This window comes from Aulonocara stuartgranti (genome assembly GCF_965226115.1).
Source record: "Aulonocara stuartgranti genome assembly, chromosome: 1".
Classification (NCBI taxonomy): domain Eukaryota; kingdom Metazoa; phylum Chordata; class Actinopteri; order Cichliformes; family Cichlidae; genus Aulonocara; species Aulonocara stuartgranti.
The window spans coordinates 22,827,898-22,848,202 of NC_138939.1; the positions used below are offsets into that span (position 1 = coordinate 22,827,898).

At 39.6% G+C, this 20,305-nt stretch overlaps 1 protein-coding gene across 1 annotated transcript in view; it reads right to left on the reverse strand.

Annotated features, from left to right (window-relative positions):
- Window positions 1-20,305, reverse strand: part of lgr4 (leucine-rich repeat containing G protein-coupled receptor 4) — a 32,208-nt gene that overhangs the window by 8,097 nt on the left and 3,806 nt on the right. The window contains exons 2-6 of the mRNA XM_082530145.1: window positions 12,353-12,424; window positions 7,667-7,738; window positions 6,769-6,840; window positions 2,571-2,786; window positions 1,097-1,168 (exon numbers count right to left, since the gene is read on the reverse strand). Coding sequence (XP_082386271.1) covers window positions 1,097-1,168; window positions 2,571-2,786; window positions 6,769-6,840; window positions 7,667-7,738; window positions 12,353-12,424 — 504 coding nt within the window. The remainder of the gene's footprint in view (window positions 1-1,096; window positions 1,169-2,570; window positions 2,787-6,768; window positions 6,841-7,666; window positions 7,739-12,352; window positions 12,425-20,305) is intronic.

Here is a 20,305-nt window from a genome sequence, read left to right on the forward strand (position 1 = left end):
GGTTTTGTGACTAAGGCCAGCACAGAGTCACGCAATATTGCGTGCCCCCCCCCACACACACACATTTTAGCCAGAGTCAAAGGAAAATTATCAGCCCTGTAAATATTTTATAAACACTTTTGTTAATTGGGGTTTCATGTACTCGGACATAACTGATGTTTTTGTTTATTAATGGTCACACATAATGGGGAAATGCATTGATTTCTGTCAAATAAGGTAACAGAGACTTATTGCCTCTAATGATCTACTGATCAATTGAGCCTGTTTCTTCCCCCAAAAGGCCTAGCTCCAGAAAAAACCCCTGCTCGTTTCTCTAAATATAACAAAAGCACATTAATCTATTAAATATTAAAATACTGAATGCTTCCAAGTACACTGTGTTGTAAGAAACTAGTTAATAATTCATTTTTAATCAATTTATTACTCGGTTCATATTTTAAGCAAAAAAATAAATATTGTTGACAATATCCTTGTTCAGGTTCCAGAACTGTGACATATTCAGTTTCAGTCATAAGCATTTTTCTTTGCTTAATAAACATATGCAATAACCCACAATGAGTCTGCCCCTGAATGTATGAATGAATCACTATTCAGCAAAAGCAAAGAAAGCCCTTCAAGTCCTTACCAAACCTTTCTGTCAGCAGCTAAACCTCCTGCCTCCACAGATATTACACACTTAAAGAAAAAAGATACATTAAAAAAACTGTTGAAATGTAATACTGCACTAGTTTTATAAGCTTACTTGTGTCCCCTGTGCTGTGTCATTGTGTCTGTAAATACCAACAATGGCTCAGAGCAAGTGCCACCAGATTATGTGTTGTACAGTAACCATTTGCCAGGAGGTACGGCTGTCACTGAAAGGTTTTTCATGGCTCTGTGGCAGTAGGAAGTGAACAGTGGGAGGGCAGATTTGATAAGCATCATGTACTTTGCTCTATTTATCCTAGAGCAATTAAAGGAGGAAGTGGACACAATGATGTCTGGAGGACTGAAGCACAGGAGGGTGGGAGCACCAACACACACGCACGCACGCACACACACACACACGCACGCACGCACACACACGACAACAATTACCATACTGCTGTGTACTTACAGCGTCTCCAGGTTTACAAGTCCAGAGAAACAGTTGTCTCCTATCTCGTTGATTCTGTTGTTGTGAAGATGCCTGAAAAAGGTAAAACACAGATCTGCAAGACCGTCGTACCAAAGAGAAATAAAATAATTCAATCATTCTTCGTGGGTTTTAATTTACTTTTTAGCTTTTGCAAAAATATCCCATGCATGATTTCTGAATGGCGCTTGTGAATCAGGTGTCTGTGCTGTATGTGTATATGCAAAGAGTCCTCCTCGCCTAATAGATTCAAGGTCTTTTCTTCCTGTTTATTCTGACGTGTTTATACTAACCCTGCAGCAATGCCACTCAATGCGTGTGTTCTTGAGCGTGTGTTTATGTGAACATATAACAGCAGCAGTGAAAAAAAAAGGTCTGGAACAATCCCTTGGATTCGCAGTGCAACGCATTTTTGTACAAGCTCCTGGCAAAGGATGGTTTTAGGATTTCCCTTAATACATAAAACAACATAACTTCTGCATCACTGCTCAGCATCAAGCTCCTTTTACAAAGATTTTGCTAACATTGATTTGCGATGTCCAGTGCCTGTGGCTCGTTTCACTGCAAAAACGCCCTCGTGCATAAACACAGCAGAGAATGAGTAGCGACCTGTTTAGCTGACTTATTAAGCTGTAAGCTGTGGAAATAAACTATGGTATGTCTGTGTTTGGAGTTTGACCCGCAGTCAAGCTGAGGATACATTGATAGCTAAAGCTCAGCTCAAAGAAAGGTATTTTATGTTGACTTGTGATGACAGAATAATACAAATGATATATGAAAAAACACATACTATAGCTTACTTAACTCAGATGGGAACACAGGCAATACATTTAGATTTTACTAACATGATGTTAATTATACAGCCAAGTAGAAGAGATTTACACATGACTCAGAAACCTAAGTACCTTTAAACTATAGCTAAACTCACCCTATAGAGAGTTAACATGTGCTGGCATTATAACCTGAGAATCGTCCTGATCTTATTGACAACCCACCCCCGAGGAGTTTCACTTTGGCATCTCCCTCAGGCCATGTGAATGTTTGCAGTCGCATTGCCTGCTTAATTATAGTTTTTCCAAAAAGTACACCAACAAGTTGTTCCTGCTGAGTTATTCTGTGTATAGTTCTATGAAAACTGCATGCAAAGGTCCTTTAGCTATCCTGGGGAATTTACTTTTATGGCAACTGTTTCACAGGCAGGCTACTTAAACATGATGTTAATAATTTGATATTTATACCAACTATCAACAGATCATTTATAGATTTATATCCATCTAAAGTTAAGGCACAAGGCGGTTTGGTGCCCTATGACGTTCATCATCCGCCCTGCACTCTGCAGCATTGGCCCGACTGGCCAGAAACAATTGTCAAGTACACTGTAAACATTTGCGCTCAAATGCTACTGTGCAGATTTTCATTCTAAACCACAATTAAACAGAAGCTTAATATAACTTACAGTACAACTAAACTGGTGAGGTTTGCAAAGGCGTTGTCTGGTATGTACAGGATGCGGTTAAGTGCCAACGTCAGAGCCTGAAGGTTCGCCTGGTGCCTCAGAGAACCGACGGGCACCTCCATCAGGTTGTTATCATCCAACCAGAGGTGGCGCAGCTGCTGAAGGCTTTCAAAGCTGTCATCTGGAACAGTTGTAATATGGTTGGCATCCAGGCGACTAAAAAACAGAGCAAATAGGAAACGCATTTGTACTTTGGATTGGATTTAATAAATACATATAGAAATTACATTGCAATAATGGCACCGTTACCTTCACCCTCTACATTTTCTTGAGCTTTTCTCTGAGCCCTTGGTATACATTTGTTATGCAAATATATATACAGTATATTAGGGCAGGGCAATATGGCCAAAAATATTTATCACAAAATATATTTGGAAATTTGCGATAACGATATAACTGACAATATAATTGACGCGAGACAAAATACTTTACAACTCCACAACTTTATTAGTGCAAAAAACCCCATCAATGTATTTTCACTGAAACAAGCAGCTGTAAAAATATAAAAATTTAACAGTGCAAACGCAAATTCCTTGCTGACAGTTTAACCAAAAGGCATTTCCAGTGAAAACTGGCTGACATATCCTCAGCATAACCATGTTTAATATCCACAAAACTTAAAAAGAAGTTATACACACACAATACGGTAATATTATGTTGAAGCACAGTACGTATCACTCCGCAAGGCTCCTGCCTACGATAGCCGTAATGCTCCGACAATCCATCAAGTGATGCTAAAATTAGCAGGGAAAAAAACAACGGAGAGCACGTCAGGGATGACGAGAAAGTGACAGGAGAAAATCCGTCCCAGTCAACCACCCAAACATCAATAACGGGAACCTTATACAGCGCTTCCCTATACACGTCGAACTCCCGCAGGCACAAAGAAATTACGGGGGCTATTACTTATCACCTGACCAAACATATGGCTCCCATCAACACTGTGCAAAACCAGGGATTTAGGAAAATGATCAACACCCTAGACAAACGCTACACAGTGCCGTCCCGCAACTATTTTTCTATTGTTGCACTACCTGCTCTATACACACAGTGTCGAGCAACGGTGGAGACGGAATTTCAAGCAGTACAACATTTTGCAGCAACAACAAAACGTGAGACATTTGTTGTTTTTATGTTTATTTATTGTTTTTATGTTCAGTCTCAACTGTTACGAAGTTGATGTGGAGTTAATAAGTGCAATAAATATTTATACTGGAAAAGAGAATCGTGAGAGAATCGTGATCTCAATTCTAAGCCAAAAAATCGTGATTCTCATTTTATGCAAAATCGTGCAGCCCTATCGATCAGAGTGTGAATGTTAGACAGGAAGCACTTGCGCACAGTAAAAATTGCTTGTGTGAATTAGGCAAGTAAGCGCTTTGATTGCTCAGGTAGAGCAGAAAAGCACTATATAAGAACCAGTACTTTTACTAATACTTACTACTTTATTTAATTGGATAGAAATTGTATTAAACACGTAAACATTCTGTTACAACCCGGCTTAAAAGCCGCAACATAAATATGGAGACTAATACCAGAATTTCATAGAAAAGGGGTTTTATTTTAAATTACATAACAAGTGGGGCGTAACACATTCATAACTTTACTGACAACAATGGAAATCTTTCTCTTTACTTTCTCTCGTTTTCTTAAACTATCCATGTTGTATATTAGGTGGTGTCAAAAGCAAATTACCTATATCATCATGTTTCTTTGGCATGTTCTATAGAACATAAGACAGGCCCTTTTGCCACAGTGGTTTAACTCACAGCCTACTTTTAACCCTCACTTCTGAGAAACAGTGAAACACCTGAAATTCTCCACGTCCCCACAAACTCGTAGCTAAGACATGAATGTTTATTTAGTAGCCATATATAGCAAACTCAAATTCTTTGTAGACAATTCACAGAATTTACATTTTAAAAAAGCAATATCTGCGTGTACAATGAATGATCCAACAAGATCCTAAAATTCTGATCACTGACAGTTTTGGGATTAAAAAAAAATAAACAAGAAGGTAAAAAAAAAGGATTTAAACAGTATTATGAATGCACAAGTGCTCTTTTCACCATAACCACGTTACGTTCTCCTGCTATCCTCCCTAACTGAGTGTCTCACCCTCCCTCAAAATTCCTCAAGTGTCTGGCCTGTAAGAAAAACAGACATGATTGACATTTAGCTCTCTCCAGGCTTTATACAAACCAAGTCCTTACTCTGCCAGTGCATAATACTTCAGCTACAGACCCTAAAACCCCAACAGAGAAAAGACATCTGTTAAAAAAGGAAGAAGAAAGCCGGAAAAAAGAAAAGGGAGGACATATGGAGGGATACAGAGGAGTGATTATAGCTGAAGGCAGAATTTTCAGCACATTTCTCCAGCTGGATGCATTCCTACTTTAGTCTCTGTCAAACTCAAAGGCACGGTGCTGGAGAGAGGTGGTGTCTCGAAGAAACTGGTATTTTGAAGTTGGTGAAACGACACTACATATGAGGGTTAATGGAAAAGATAATTGTGAAAAGGCCGATGCTTACAAGCAAACGTAAAAACTCCAGAAACAAACAGAAACGTTAGAAACGGATTGGCTGAATAAGACTCACCTACAAATACAGCAGCGGAGTGATAAGAATGTGATATGACTGAAAGAATGTTCAAATGCCTCAAAACAGATTAGGCAAATAAATCATTTCAACAATCACTCTCAACATTTTAGTTACTGTAAAATTGCTGTGTACAGTCACACATTAAACAGGAGCCACTATCTACAAGAACTTGGTCCACCTGGTGCGCAACATAAATGCAACTCCACCACACACTCAGGCATGAGACAACAAGGCTATACAGTTTACAGCACAAATGCTTACATCTAGAACAGTTATTAGAAAAATTCAGCACGTGTTTTTAAAGACTTGGACATAACTGATGTTTTTGTTTATTAATGGTCACACATAATGCTGGTTGTGCGTTCAGCTAAATCCTAACGGCAACACATCTGCAACGTCAACACTAACACGATGAAGCTCAGGAGGTAAAGTGCTTACAACTGTCACTGTCTTAATTTTTGCAGCTTAGTAAATAAATGTTTACTAGTTAGTACTGAACACACAATACATCCTAAATACTGCACAAGCTGAAAACCAAGATACTCAGTTATTCATTAGTTGCTGAAGACAACTTTTGGGAGTCAGTTTAAACCACACGGTAGTACTGTGAATCACATAGCGGTACTGCGAAAGTAACTGGGATTTATCATCTGACATTTGGGAATCTTTGTGGTAAATTTAAAAGCGATCCCTCTCATAGATGTTTACCACCAAAATTGTGGGCCAACTAATCAACACAGCAAGAAGATACAACACAGCCCTCCCCCCAAAAATAATCCCAGTAAAAATCAGCGCAGCCGATTTTTTTTTCCTGTTTTTCACAACATGAAACTAAAAGCTCAGCTGCACAGTACAGACCCATTTGCATACATTTGTTATGCAAATTTTCAGCAGCAAATGTTATCGTTACATATCATAGTAGATAAACTGTCCTGCAGTGCTACTGTTGCTTCATTATCATCTTTGTGAGTACCCATCTTGGATGGGCTTGTTAGTTTGACGTTAAATTCCATTTCCACACCGTAAGTTGCTTAATACACTAAGAGTGCTTTGTTACTACAGTACATATTCCTAAGTACACACTTAAAACACATCAGTATCTGTAAATTCTAGAAGAAACAGGCTTTTTAGTTATTGATTGAGCCTCTCTAATAGAAACACTGTATGTTTATAGTAATAATAGCAGGACTTAAAACAGCATCTCCACTTTTTCACCATTCACATTTTCCATAAGCAATCCAAAACAGACAGTTTTCAGTCCAGAGTTGAGGCTAAACTTTATTTCCCCTGTGAGACCACGTTTGGAAGTTTACAACCTTTTATAACTAATCAAACAATATATCTAAACAGCACTGTAATACAATAACAAAGAACTATTACAATCTCTGGAGCAGGCCTGTGCATCGCTTCCTCCAAGGTTGATGCAGGAGAGGAAGGTCCACTTGAATCCTTGAAGGATTTTTATCTAGACAATACCCGGCACGTGCTTAAACATGCTGCATGTGTGTGTGTACGTGTGTTCATGCAAATGACTTACAGAGACTGGAGAGAGTGAAGGTTCTTCAGTGCCGAGTTTGGCACCGTCTTCAGCTGATTATTCTGGAGCATCCTGAGGACAAATTGGAAAAAATATATCTGAATATTTCAATTATTTCAACTCTTGTTACAAAATAAATAAATTCATTTCCTGAGGTTCCCGTTCGTACACTATCACGTGGCTTCACTTTGGCTATTATTACTCGCTTTAGAAAACGGAGTTTCCCCGAGCAAATACAGACAACCTAAAGTCTACAAAATCTCCCACAACTTTTGTGTGTTTAATAAACTTAAAACAACATCACATTCCTGTCTAACAATAACTCTAAAGTCTAAAGTTTGCAAACAAATATGAAGAAACCCTGACCTGAAGTGAACATTAACTTAGTCTGCCTGAAGCCATTTTCATTTGTGTACTTATAAGTAACATGAATAAATCACTGGATCTGACATGCACATATAATGTTTCCATGTGTTTCTGTTTGCAGTTTCTATTCAAAACTTCCCCTGTATATCAGCAGGACTTTGAACTTTTGGCTAAGTGCACAATCTACAGGACTGTGCTTTGTTTGTCACTCCCTGTGTGCAAGCACACTAGGGTGTGCTGCCTGATGTAAATTTTGGAGTTCTAGCTTTTAAAGCAGAGCATGTACGCAGTTCTCTGTTGGGGATTCCCATATACACAGTCATAGTTGGGGAAGGGGTGGAAAACTACATTTAGTTTAAACCAAGTATATGCCCAGCCTGTCAGTAACTGACACTGCCACAATGTTCCCGCAAACTGCAATATTTACTCTCTCCCCCAGTGTGTAGAAAACACTGTCACAGCCGTAAGTGCGTCTGTGTGTGTTTGCGGGGGTATGTGAGTGTTGAGATTGGCAGAGAAGGCAAATGCTTACAGGACTTTGAGCTGATGCAGTCCAGAAAAGGCTTCGGGGTGGATGAACGACAGGTCATTTCCTGGAAGTCGACTGGGTGAGAGAGAGAGAGTCAAACTTGTATTTAAGACATTTTTCAAATGATCAAAAGCTGCAAGAGGCATTTAAGCAAAAACAGAACAGAGTGTAAGAAAACTGCAGACTGTTATATTTCTGAAGCTATGCATTCAGTTGAGGACTTCTTCATATCCAGCGTCTCTGCATATCATGTTCCAGCTCTCAGGGTGAACACGGGGCCTGGAGTGTCAAAGACATGCGTCTGTGCCCCTGGCCTGTTGTCACTTCATCTGTCACCCATGAGAGATTAGAGCTGTTCCTGGATATCCCCTGCTTAAATCCCTTTCTGAGCCTCCAAAGCATGACTATGAAGTGCTCTTTTTAGAGAGAGTGAAAAATAATTCACCTCTCTGAGGCTGACACAAGCAGAGTTATTCCCTTTGAACAGTGCTGCCTTGTTACATTTATCATCACACAGCTCCTTCAGAGCATTTATGAATAATTTGAGGCTAAGGGGACAACTCCCTTTCCTGTTGGAAACAGGAAATATATAGGAAATATGGGTGTAAATAAGCATGGGACAGACTGACTGGGATACAGAGACCAAGTATCCTATCTAGTCTGAGAGATTAGCAACAGATTTATCACTCTGCAATGCGAGTCAGGCCAGGCTAAATTCCCTGCAACAAGAGCTGCTGGGTGTGAGCCTGAGAATCAAGGCTGAGTGTATTAGAAGACAGTTTATCCGACTTAAAATTTGTCTTTCTCTGCATGTCACGTGTTCAAATTTATTTGAGAGATTTAATTGGTTGGATTAAGGAAGAGGTCAGGTCAGAAAGTTAGTAAACTCTACACATAAGAAGCAAAAAACACAATAGATTCAAATGCTTCCGCTCTCCCCCTTCAAGATCGTTTCCTTGTGAAGTCTTGCGTCTCTGTCGGCACTGCTGCAGATGTTGGAACAGTCTGCAGGAGTCTCGTGCTGACCACCTGCACATCCTCATTTGTCACAGCTTTAGCATGGCCCTTAAACTCATGCAGAGAGAAAACATTAACTTCTGTGTCAAACTGACCCGACCTTCATGCAGAAGACCATCAGTTGTGATACAAGCAGGGCTGGGGTCCAGAGAGCAAATATCAGACTGGGTGCTTCTCATTTGATCATTGACAGGGATTGTGCACTACCCCCAGGCTTGTAAAGCCCTGAGGCATCTGAGGGAAAACCTTTGGCGGAAACTTTCTAAACCATGGCGTGTGCCATAACGTCATCGCACACTTTCCAAAATGAAATTCAAGTTCAAGGGTTTACATTTTGTTACTGGGGGAAATCAACGGTGCGTTGCAAATGTGCACCTGCAAGTGGTCAGAACAGGATTTCTAAGAAGCGCTTCACATGAGCCGAGCTCATGGTGAAGTTTGAGCTGAGTAACAAACCTGTCATACATTTACTGTGGTGTTATACTTTTTTGTTATACATGTTCTTTAAACACTAAGCAGTTTTCTTATAGTTACATGTACGCATATTGTACCACAGATGATTAATACAGAACCTTCCTGAGAAAAAGATATTTTGTCATTATCTAAGTAATTTAGTGGTGATTTCTAGTGGTACAAACTGGATGCAACGGACAAAGAAACATCAGGTAACCTTGCAAGATTTGTACATAATGGGCCTTGTGCTGTAGATTAGCAAACTATATCTACAATATTAAACTTATTAAATCTGCTTTCTGTTAGAGTTTATATCTGTTCACATGAAACAGACTTAAAAATATTACAATTTAATTGCAGAATACCATCAAGCCATTTTATGCATCACAGTAAATCAGGCACAGCCACTTTGCTGCAAGCTTATCAAGTGCAATACATGAAGCAGTGAAGTTCCTGGTCAGACAAATCAGACAGATTAAATATTCCTGCTTCAATAGTCAAATTGGGTCCACTGTTGACTTTATCACAAAATCAAAAAGCATGAAAAACATGTTTTCAATATTTGTTTCTTTTTTTCTGTTAGAGTCATCTAAATAACTTGACAAATTCTGATTTTGGACTTGCATGATACGCATGTTAACATGACCTTAACATTTAGTATTAACTGTGAATGTTTGCCAGCTATTAGAGGCTGCTACCTCACACTTTGAGACAAACCCAATTATAACCTCCAAAGCAGAAGCCCGTAATTCACAACACCAACAAATCAACCAATAAATCTAAACATTTGTTTCACTTCCGACTTAAAGGTTGTCACAATGATGTCTTGCAACAGAATTTGGACTTCTAATTATTAAAGACCAGTCTGCAGGTATAGTCGTGACTGTAGCAAGTTGGCACACGCATAAAGACGCCTATAAATCAAACATGACATTAATCTTGTCAGTAACTGTTGAGTCACTCTTGTTCATTTCCAACAGATAGTGACCAATGTGGCTAATTCGATCACACATCCCAGAGCTTGTGGTGACTGTCACAAGCCGCTAATTACGACGCGCAAACACAGTTTGACAAATCGTTCAGGTTTCTCAAAATTAAAAAGGTTCCCCGCCTCTTGCATCTTTCAGCAAATTCAGCACATGTCCCCTCAAGGCTTTGATGGATTTCACTGAGGAAAGGCTAAATCCTTTCCTTGTGCAATACCACTCCCACAGGTCTGCCTCTGTCAACAGCAAATTCACTAGAAAATGCACAGTTTTGTAGCAGTAAATAAAAACAACACGATTACTTTCTATCTGGTAAACTACTGTGGGTAAATCAAAACAAGGACCCCCTCCCACACATGTGTAATGCACACCTGTTTGTACAACTATTAGTACAGTTACCTGTGATTATACAGGCCTGACGTCATTTCCTATCTACACACAGCAGACGCAGTCCTATGGTTTGGATTTGAACTCCTCTGGTTTATCATCTGATAGTGAACAATAACAATTTGAACGTGATCTGAGCCGTATCGTCTTCTGCCCAGCAATAATGGCTGGAACTTCAACTTCTCAGAAATGAAACCATGTTATAAAAGCAGGAATACGGAGTAAATCCCATCACAGAACCACCATTTCTTCTTTATATACTTTATAACTCAACAATTTTCATTACACTGTAATATATTAACTTTACTTAAAAAGAAACTAAAAAAACAAAAAACAAATACATTAGCTTACATTTACTAAAATAATATGCCAGATTCTGCAACTTATAATTATCAGAAATAAAGAAACTTTTATGTAACCATTTCAATGCACAAAAGAGAAAAAAGATGTGGACCATGTGGCTGCAACCAAAAATATTTAACAAGGATGACTAAAAATAATAAACACATTAATGTTTTAAATCTTTGTTTCACGAAACTAAACATATCAATGCTGACTGACTCAGTTGAGTGCAATTCCCTCTTGATACACAGAGAGCCAATCAGTCACAGGTTACTTTAAAGAATATAAACAAACAGTGAGGGAGACAGAAAATACCTCTGTCATCACGTCTGTTGAGCTTTGTTGTGCGCCATTGGCAAGAAAGAAAAAGAGTGAAGAAGATTGCGTGACTAAGAAGGAGGGAATATTCCTCCCTTTTCTGTGCTCCTGTTCTGTAAAGGGACGGCCTGCACTTTTTTCTTTTTTCCCCCCCTTCTCCTCCTGATCTCTTTCTCCCCCTGTTTTTTACCCTCAGGGCCCATGCATTGGTTGACTGACACTGCTGAAGCCCTAAAGCGAAACAGTTGTCCACCAGAATTCACTGAATACTGAAGACTGATACTGCTGATTTGCTCTGAGAAAGAAATGTAAAAAAACAAAAACACAAAAAATGAGCTAAGGGTTTTTATCAATAGACCCCTGGAAATGCCTTCTCCGGAAACAGACAGCTCATCGGCAGTCAGACAGTTTTGATGATCTAAGACGAGACAGAAGTGGCAGCGAGACTGGGTGGGTTTTTTTGGCCTTGTTTCCATAGAAACCATTGTTTTGCCCTCTTCCTTCCTGCCTTGCATTCCTACACACAATGCGATGAAAAGTAAATTGCCCCTTCCACAAAGCAGGTTTGAGTGGTACACTCGATGAAGATTCTGCCGACTGAAAGATGCACAAGGGGCTTGAAAAAACAACAACAAAAAAAGTACACAACCGCATCGAGTCAAGTGGAGCTGGAACTGCCCGAGTACGTTCACTCGCTGGTCATTTTTCTCGGGGCTGCGTGTTACCTGATACCAGGTAGACAGATTTTTATCTCTGGCACTCAGCAGTGCCGAGCCAGACAGCAAAGTATTTAAAGAGCAAAGAAATAACACCCACGAAGATTAGATGGAACTCCACTCCAACAAAGCCCCAGAGCACAGATGTGCTGTTGCCACCCTGATAATCCCTTAAAAGCAAAAATCCACACAGGATGTCACATGATCGTTGCCTCAATGCATGTTGTCTTACCTCACCTTTTTAATTGAGCATTACTGCACCTTTTATTATTGCCCTTGCTCAATTCGTGAATGGTGAGTGATTCGTAACCTCAGTTAATGCTACGCTTATCTCCCTCAGCTATGAGGAAGGGCACGCTCTGTGCACTTTACAGTGCAAGCTAAAATACCCAGGTGCATATCATAAAGACCAGCCCTCATGTCAACACTGCACAGAATAAATACATCATTTAGAGGGGGCATGTACTCACAGTTCTTCGAGATAGGGGAAGGTTTTGAATACGTATGCTGGAAGCTCAGTGATGTTGTTCATGCTCAGGTCACTGTGGAAACAGGAAAAAAATTTGTTTGAGTTCACCGATACATTTGCAAAGATCACTTTTCATTCATTCGAGACTCTTGTTTTTTTTTTTTAAGTTGCTTTCTTGGCTTGATTTTGCACTCATTTTCCAAGTGTTCACTTTTATGTTGATTATAATAGTTATCCCCTCATTTTCAACAGCTGTAAAGTATTCATTTAACCCTAGATTTAAATAGTAAAATACGCAAAATAAAGTTTTTCTTAGTTGCAAAATAACTTCCACGTGAAATCATCTGTCTATGAAGCCTGATTTTATCACATAAACTAAACATGCAGACAAGAGATATTACCGTGATGGAAGATTTTGATTGCCATTGCAGCCTATTTACACAAACAATAGGGTCGTTAGATCATTCGTCCCCAACGGCAGCTTTCTATCTTTGACTGTGCCTGCATGACTCTTCAACTTCCACCAAAAAAACCCTTGAAAAAGCCCTTCTCTTTAGCCGCAGGGATCTTCATTTTTCAAATCAACAAGTAAAGATAGGCATGTAGCAGCATGAAAAATATGCACAGAGGACTTGATTTGCTTCCCCATCAAACCTAAAGTATGTGTGTGTGTGTGTGTGTGTGTGTGTGTGTGTGTGTGTGTGTGTGTGTGTGTGTGTGTGTGTGTGTGTGTGTGTAAGCCTGTGTTTACATATTAATAATAATAATAATAACTTTAAATGTAAGACTCTATTGTGTTTTCAGCTGGTGATGAAAAGTAAGCGTCCCCTAGAATAAAAGAGCGGAAAGGACGTCTCGGGGTTTACTGCGGATATCACGTCTGGATGCCTACTCCTAATATGTAAAGAGACATCAATCCACAACAGAGACGGATAAAACATCCAGTATTCGCGAATGAAGCAACCCCCTGCACCCCGCTCTCTCTCCCCTCTCACTCCTTTCACTCCCTGAGTGGCCATCTTGAATTTCACTGCCAGATCTCTCTTGGACCTTGTGTGTGGGCCCCTGAATCTTACAAGGATCATATTGCTCTTCCTCTGCAGACCCAGATACACACACACACACACACACACACACACACACACACACACACACACACACACACACACACAGATACACAGCCAGGCAGACACACAAACACACACAAAAGCCTTAAAAGGCAGGCCCTGACAGAACCCTCATCATCCCTGCAACCTACAGCATGTCCCATCTCCATTTACCTGGTTATCCAGTTACCATATAGACTAAATAGACACAAACACACTTGTATCAACAGTCCTTATGGTTTTGTTCCTACACTGACAACATCTCAAGTGGTGTTTCCCAACCACGGCTGCAATGGTCAGATGGATACATCCTTAACCACATTTTTTAACCTTTTGACTAAATCATCCACGCAGACTGTTGAGTGGCCTAAACCACATGCCGTTCTGGGGAGTACAGGAGGCTTGAATGACTCTATCACACTTCCTTCCCTCCCACTGTGTCTGGCTGCTTTACTCATCAAGGTCCTGGCCTGTCCCTGCTAAGACAGATTGAAGAGGACACTAAAACTGCAGCTGTGATAAATGGTGACAAGCCTAAACGCTTCTACAAACAGGTATCTGCAAATTTCTATCCCGTGTGCTGTTTGGCTTCATTTTAGCAGCAAGGAAAGAGATAATCTGAGAAAGGTATGAGATGTGCTAAGAGAAGAGGAAAATATGGAGAGCTAAGGTGAAGCAGGGATATATATTCTTAAAGTCAAAACATAGGATCTTAAAAAAATGCAATCTAAATCTGCCAGATAAATTGGGTCAAGGCAAGCAAGCGCTTGCCATGTCACAAAAATACTACATATAAAACTGTGCTGAAAGGGTTGGCACCCACACAGACATTGTTTAAAATATTTAAAACATCTCTGAAACTTCTTACATTCAAAAGTAATTATAAAAAAAAAACTACAACAACATAGCTATTTGTGACCTAGAACCAATTTCAGGCAATTTTTGGCATCTTTTTAAAATCATCAGATTAAGAAATTAAACAAAGCACAGGTCTGCAACCTACAGCCTGTGGGTTCAAACTGAGTACAGGTATAAAAATTGCTAAATTACCACAAACACAGTCTTAACAGCAAGCTTACATGTCAGTACTTACACCTGATAACTACTGGGTGTACCTGTTGCTCAGCCCCTTTAACCACATGATTCATCTCTCTTGGGAAACAGTGTGACAAAATTTCAGAGAGAACAAGAGGACTTATAAGAAGAAGGAAATAAAAAAGCACTTGCGCTGATTCTCCAGAGAGCTAGCTGTCTGACCAAATCTAAACAGGAACCGTGAAAGGGCTTTAATTAGGGTCTGAGGCCAAGATGCCAAGAACTACTGTAAAATAACTCGAGAGGTCATCGGTTCCTGTGGGACACTTCACCGGAAGAGAAAACAATCGCTGCAGTGCTTCACAAATCAAGCTTGCATGACAGGGCCAAAACACAAAAAAGGGGTTGTGTGAGGCACTTTTTATATCCTTTTTATATGCTCCTAGGTCTCGGATTTTCCAGATCTTGTGTTGTAAGAGCAAAAAACTAAAACATACAGACTACTGGAGCACACTGTGCCACCTTTTTCCTCAGTCTGTAGATTGATGGCTGATCTACTGCATTCTCCGTGTGTGACACTTTCCACCAGTTAGATAAAGAAATGTACAATAAGCAGAAAATGGTAGAAACCTTAATAGAAATATTTGACTTTTTTAAAATAGTCATTCACTGGGTAAATATTTTTAAATTCAGATCTTTGTTTTTTCAAAATGTGGAAATATACTCTGCTTCAGTGCCTGATACCCTCATGACATACTCACAGCAAAAGCTAAGCAATGCTTTCATGCCACACAATTACATAAAGAAGACATTAACTGCCCCAAAAACTGATTCAATTACACATGAGTATGGAAAAATTTCAACTGTGCTGCTAAAGGCTTGTCAGCTGGGATTGATCCCCATAGACTCGGCATTCTCGTGATGCCTCTAACAATCACAAATTTGAGTTATTGTTTTTGTTTATGTGACAAACAAATTGCAGGACTTCTTGGTAAGTTCTTAAAGTCACCCAACAGCCACTGGCTTTCATGAATGACTATTTGTGGGCCTCAAAAAAACACAAAACTATCCAGTAAAGAAGCAGAAATATAGCAACAGCCAGCAGCCCTCCAACCACAAGCGCACCTTACTCTGAGTCTACTTTGTTCAGTGAGGGGCTGAAAGAAGAGAGCAGCTTGCATGTGAGCAGTTGCCTGGCTAAAGGCCTCTGAAACGCTCCACTCCACTGAGCTGGACTAAGAATTAACTGATAATTACAACTAGAGCAGGGCGATATAACCAAAAATATTTATCACGATATACATTTGAAAATTTGCGATAACGATATAACTGACGATATAATTGACACTAGACAAAATACTTTACAACTCCACAACTTTATTATTGCAAAAAAAAAAACCATCAATGTATTTGCACTTAAACAAGCAGCTGTTTTTTATGTGCATTAAAGTTATATAAAAATTTAACAGTGCAAATTCCTCACCGACAGTTTAACCAAAAGGCATTTCCAGTGAAAATTGGCTGACATATCGTGAGCATAACAATGTATAATATCCACAAAACTTAAAAAGAGGTTATACACACACACGCACAATATGGTAATATTATGTTGAAGCATAGTACGCATCACTCCGCGAGGCTCCTGCGTAGAATAGCCGTAACGCTCCGACAATCCATCAAGTGGTGCGACTTCGTAGCTTAGCAAAGTCGTACTAAAACATTTGACAGATTTTCGAGCGCCGTGTACCACATAAAATCGTTTTGAGGTCAGTAAACACAACCAGAATTCATACATAAAGCACACGGGATTATAAGGGGCACTGTCGATTTTCAGAAAAATCAAAGGATTGATTTTAAGTGTGCCGTATTTTCCAAAAAAAAAAAAAAACTAAGTAATGACGACGGCCCGCTAGCATGCTCTACCAAAAATAGTGCATTGTTGTGTATCTGATGGACGAAAGCTGCATGCAGACGTGGTCAAGGCCCCGACTATATTCTGGTGGCTGCTTCCTGAAGGATAACGTGCCGTGTCACAAAGTTCAGATCATCTCAAAATGGTTTGTTGAACATGGCAATGAGAACTCAAACACCCTCCACGGTCACCAGATCTCAACCCACTCCCGCAGGGATGTCAAACTCAGATTAAATTCTGGGCCACAATCTATACACTTTGATCTTATGTGGGCTGCAGAAGTAAAACTACAGTTTCTCTCACTGTGAATACGTTTTACTATACATTTAATCAATGAACTATACACTCAATCTTAATGTAAGAAGAGAAGAGCATTTTCAATATTATTTCAGAGAATATATACGTGGTAAAGAAATGCTGCTGTGGTAAAAAGAAATTTGTCAGCATTACCTAAGCCATATGTGTCAAACTCAAGGCCCGCGGGCCAGATCATTTTATATAGATTTATTATTACTGTTATGCATGGCCCGGCAATATGAGGTGCTAATAACACACAAACAACAGATCCCATAATGCAGTGCTGCAGCCTCCTTTTCGAATGCTAGGCTACCCAGGAACATTCCCGCGTCAATCAAGTCAAACTTCTGTTATTGCAAAGCTAGCCCTCACAACGGCGAAGAGAAAAGTTGATTCTGAAAACAGAGCCTTTCAGCACCGGTGGGAGGCTGAATATATGTTTACAGACATTGCTGGTAAACCCGTGTGTCTTATTAGTGGAGCTAATGTGGCTGTAATTAAGGAATTTAATTTAAGACGGCACTACGAGACAAAACGTCAGGATAAGCTGAAAAACCTAAATGCAGAGCAGAAACTACAGAAAGTAGAAGAGCTAAAGAAGAATCTGACATTTCAGCAGACGTTTTTCACCAGAGCAAAAATCACAAAGTGAAGCTGTTGTGAAAGCAAGTTTTATAGTAGCAGAGGAGATAGCCAAATCAGCCCGGCCATTTACCACTCTAAAGTGCTGCATGATGAAGGTGTGCGACGTCTTGAGTCCAGTCAAAACGCAGATTTTGGCAAATGTCAGCCTGGGGAGAAATACGATTGCTGATCGGGTTTGTGAGATGGCCACTGATTTAAGAACACAGTTGTGTGAAAGAAGCAAAACCTTTATTGCATACTCTCTTGCTGTGGATGAAAGTACAGACATGATGGGCATTGCGCAGCTGGCCATCTTCATCCGTGAAGTGGAAATATTGGACATTAAATTGATTCACGGGACAACGACAGGAAAAGACATTTTTTAAAAAGTATGTCAAAGTGTAACCGACATGAAACTGCCCTGAGACAAACTTGTTGGACTTACAACACTGGTGTTGTGCGGTGAAAAAAAGTGGACTAGTCGGCGGGATGTGAGTAAATATACAGGAGGAGAACTGTACCGGTGAGTTAACAGCATATCACTCACTTCATCATACACCAGGAAATGTTGTGGTAAAGTCCTAAAAATGGAGCATGTAATGATCACCGTAATGCAAACCGTAAATTTTATCTGAGCTAAAGGTTTAAATCACTGTCAATTTCAGTCTTTTATGTGGGAAATAGATTCAGAATTTGCCGACATTCCTTATCATACAGTATGATGCGGTGAAGGCATTTCAAGTGAAGCTATCACAAATGCACCAGTACAACCTTGCCTTTTTGACAAGTAATGTTGAACCAAGTCAGCGCAACAGTGTTCCCAAATGCGCACTTTGCTGATAAACTGAGTGCACTGAGTTCGCACGGAGCTTTGGTGACTTTGAAGCACATAAAGAGAATTTCGGGCTGCTTCGCAACCCATTTATGTGGAAACTGCACCTGTGCAGATTCAGATGGAGCTGCAGTGTAATGGTACACTCAAGGCAAAGTACAACACTGAATGGCCCGCCCAGTTTATTAGTTCCATTCCTGAAGCAATGCCCCAGCTCAGTCTACACGCGGCTCGAACCTTGTGTATGCTTTCATTTTTTTTTTTTCTGGGGTTTTTGGCAGCATGTTCATATTTCTAACTTGCATAATTTTGACAGGATATATTTTTATGAAGAGCAAAATATTTAAAGTTAAAGTTTATTTTTTAAAGTTTATTTATTCTGGAATAATATTCCTGTCTGTTTTTATTCATATTTATGTTTAAAAAAACATTGTTTTAGTGTGTTCAATAAATGTTTATCTTGTTTGGCCCGCAACCTAAAGTGTGCAATGAATTCCAATTTCTGGAAGAACTGAAAATGTGCACAAAAGCCCATCCTGTTATAAAGATATGCGATGGCATTTATGAGGGTATTACTCTGAGCTATGGCGCAGGTTGCACAGCAACACTGCAGTTAAACTGTTATATTGTAAACTATTGCACAGGGCAGTAACTGATTGTCAAGTTTTGCAAATGCTGTTGGAGTGATTAAAAAAAATAAACAACGAACCACAATTTCAGGTAAAAAATTTTAATTGCAGTTCGAATCTCAGATTAACAGTTATGAATCATTCATGTTTTCTTAAACATTTGGTCATTTAATGTTAAAAATATTAAAATAAAGGAACCCAATTAAAAGCAACTATTATGGGGAAAAACAAATAGAGAGTCGAAACAGCTCCACTGAACGTTTGGTTTTTTGTTTTTTTTTACTTTAATCTGGTAAATTAATTACTTTTTGAGAATTTTAAATGACTGGTCTCTACTTCACTGGTTGACTTATTTTACAAGAAAAGTAAGTATCACCCTTCACAAATGACTCCATTACATCAGTGATGTGGAGCCTCATAATTCACTCATAACATATAATTAAGGTTGTTAAACAGTTCAAGATACTGAACACAAAACATACAATTAGATTAATTCTAGAGAACACTTCACAATAATTTAGCACGACAGCAAATAGACAACATGATGATAAGCATTTCATGTGTATGTGTGAGACAAACTGGTGGCTCTGGTATATTAATGGCCAACAAAGCATGGTGGATGACTCATTTTAGTATTGAAGTACTTAATCCACCAACTAGTTGGTGGGTAAGCTACCAGGCTAACAGCTGTAGTTCAAGTCCACCCACAGGACAAGAGATCTACTGGAGAGGCAGCTGAATCCAATCATTTAACATCCACCATATTACCTAAGTGCCACCCCTAAGCTGATTTCCCAGACTGTCATTTGCATATCACCTGCCACAGATTAGATTCATTTTCAAGGATGTGGTCTCACATCCTTTTGAGTTACCCTAAAACCTCTTCCAGTTATCTCTCTTTGACATTATAGAAGACCAGACACTTAAGTAAAAAATCTGAAACCCTGAGTTTCTTGTAGAGGTTTGAAGAGAATTTCTGAAAAATCTCTGAACGTTTGAAGCTTTGCAGGTGGAGGACGGAAATAGGTATACCAATAAAGCTCAGTGTTAAGAACTCAGAGAGGATGTTGATATTCTTCCATCCACAGCTCATCCTGTTTGGAAGCAGGAACTACTTACTGGCTCCTTTCACCTCTGCTGACCAAGAACAAAAGTATCATTCAGTTAAAAATGGATTGAGGGCACCAGTGGTGAAGTCGGCAAGCTCTACCAGCAGAGTGCAAGACCCATGACGCCACCCCTCCATTCGCCTCCCAAGTCTCAGGCACCCTCACGCTATGAAAGGACCTAACATTACTGAGATATCAGCTCTAATAATGCCTCTATGCTTGCTTAAAATACACACGTTTGTGCAGACACTGTAGCAAAAGAGAAACCTATGTGGACACTCTGTGACAGGTACACTACAAGAGTGTTTGCCTTGTCACTGGCTGAGGGGCCTCTTCTTCCATCTGTTTTTCTGTGACAGGCCTGGTTCCATTATAGAAGCCAAAACTCAAGCCCCTGTGGGCTGAAGGTA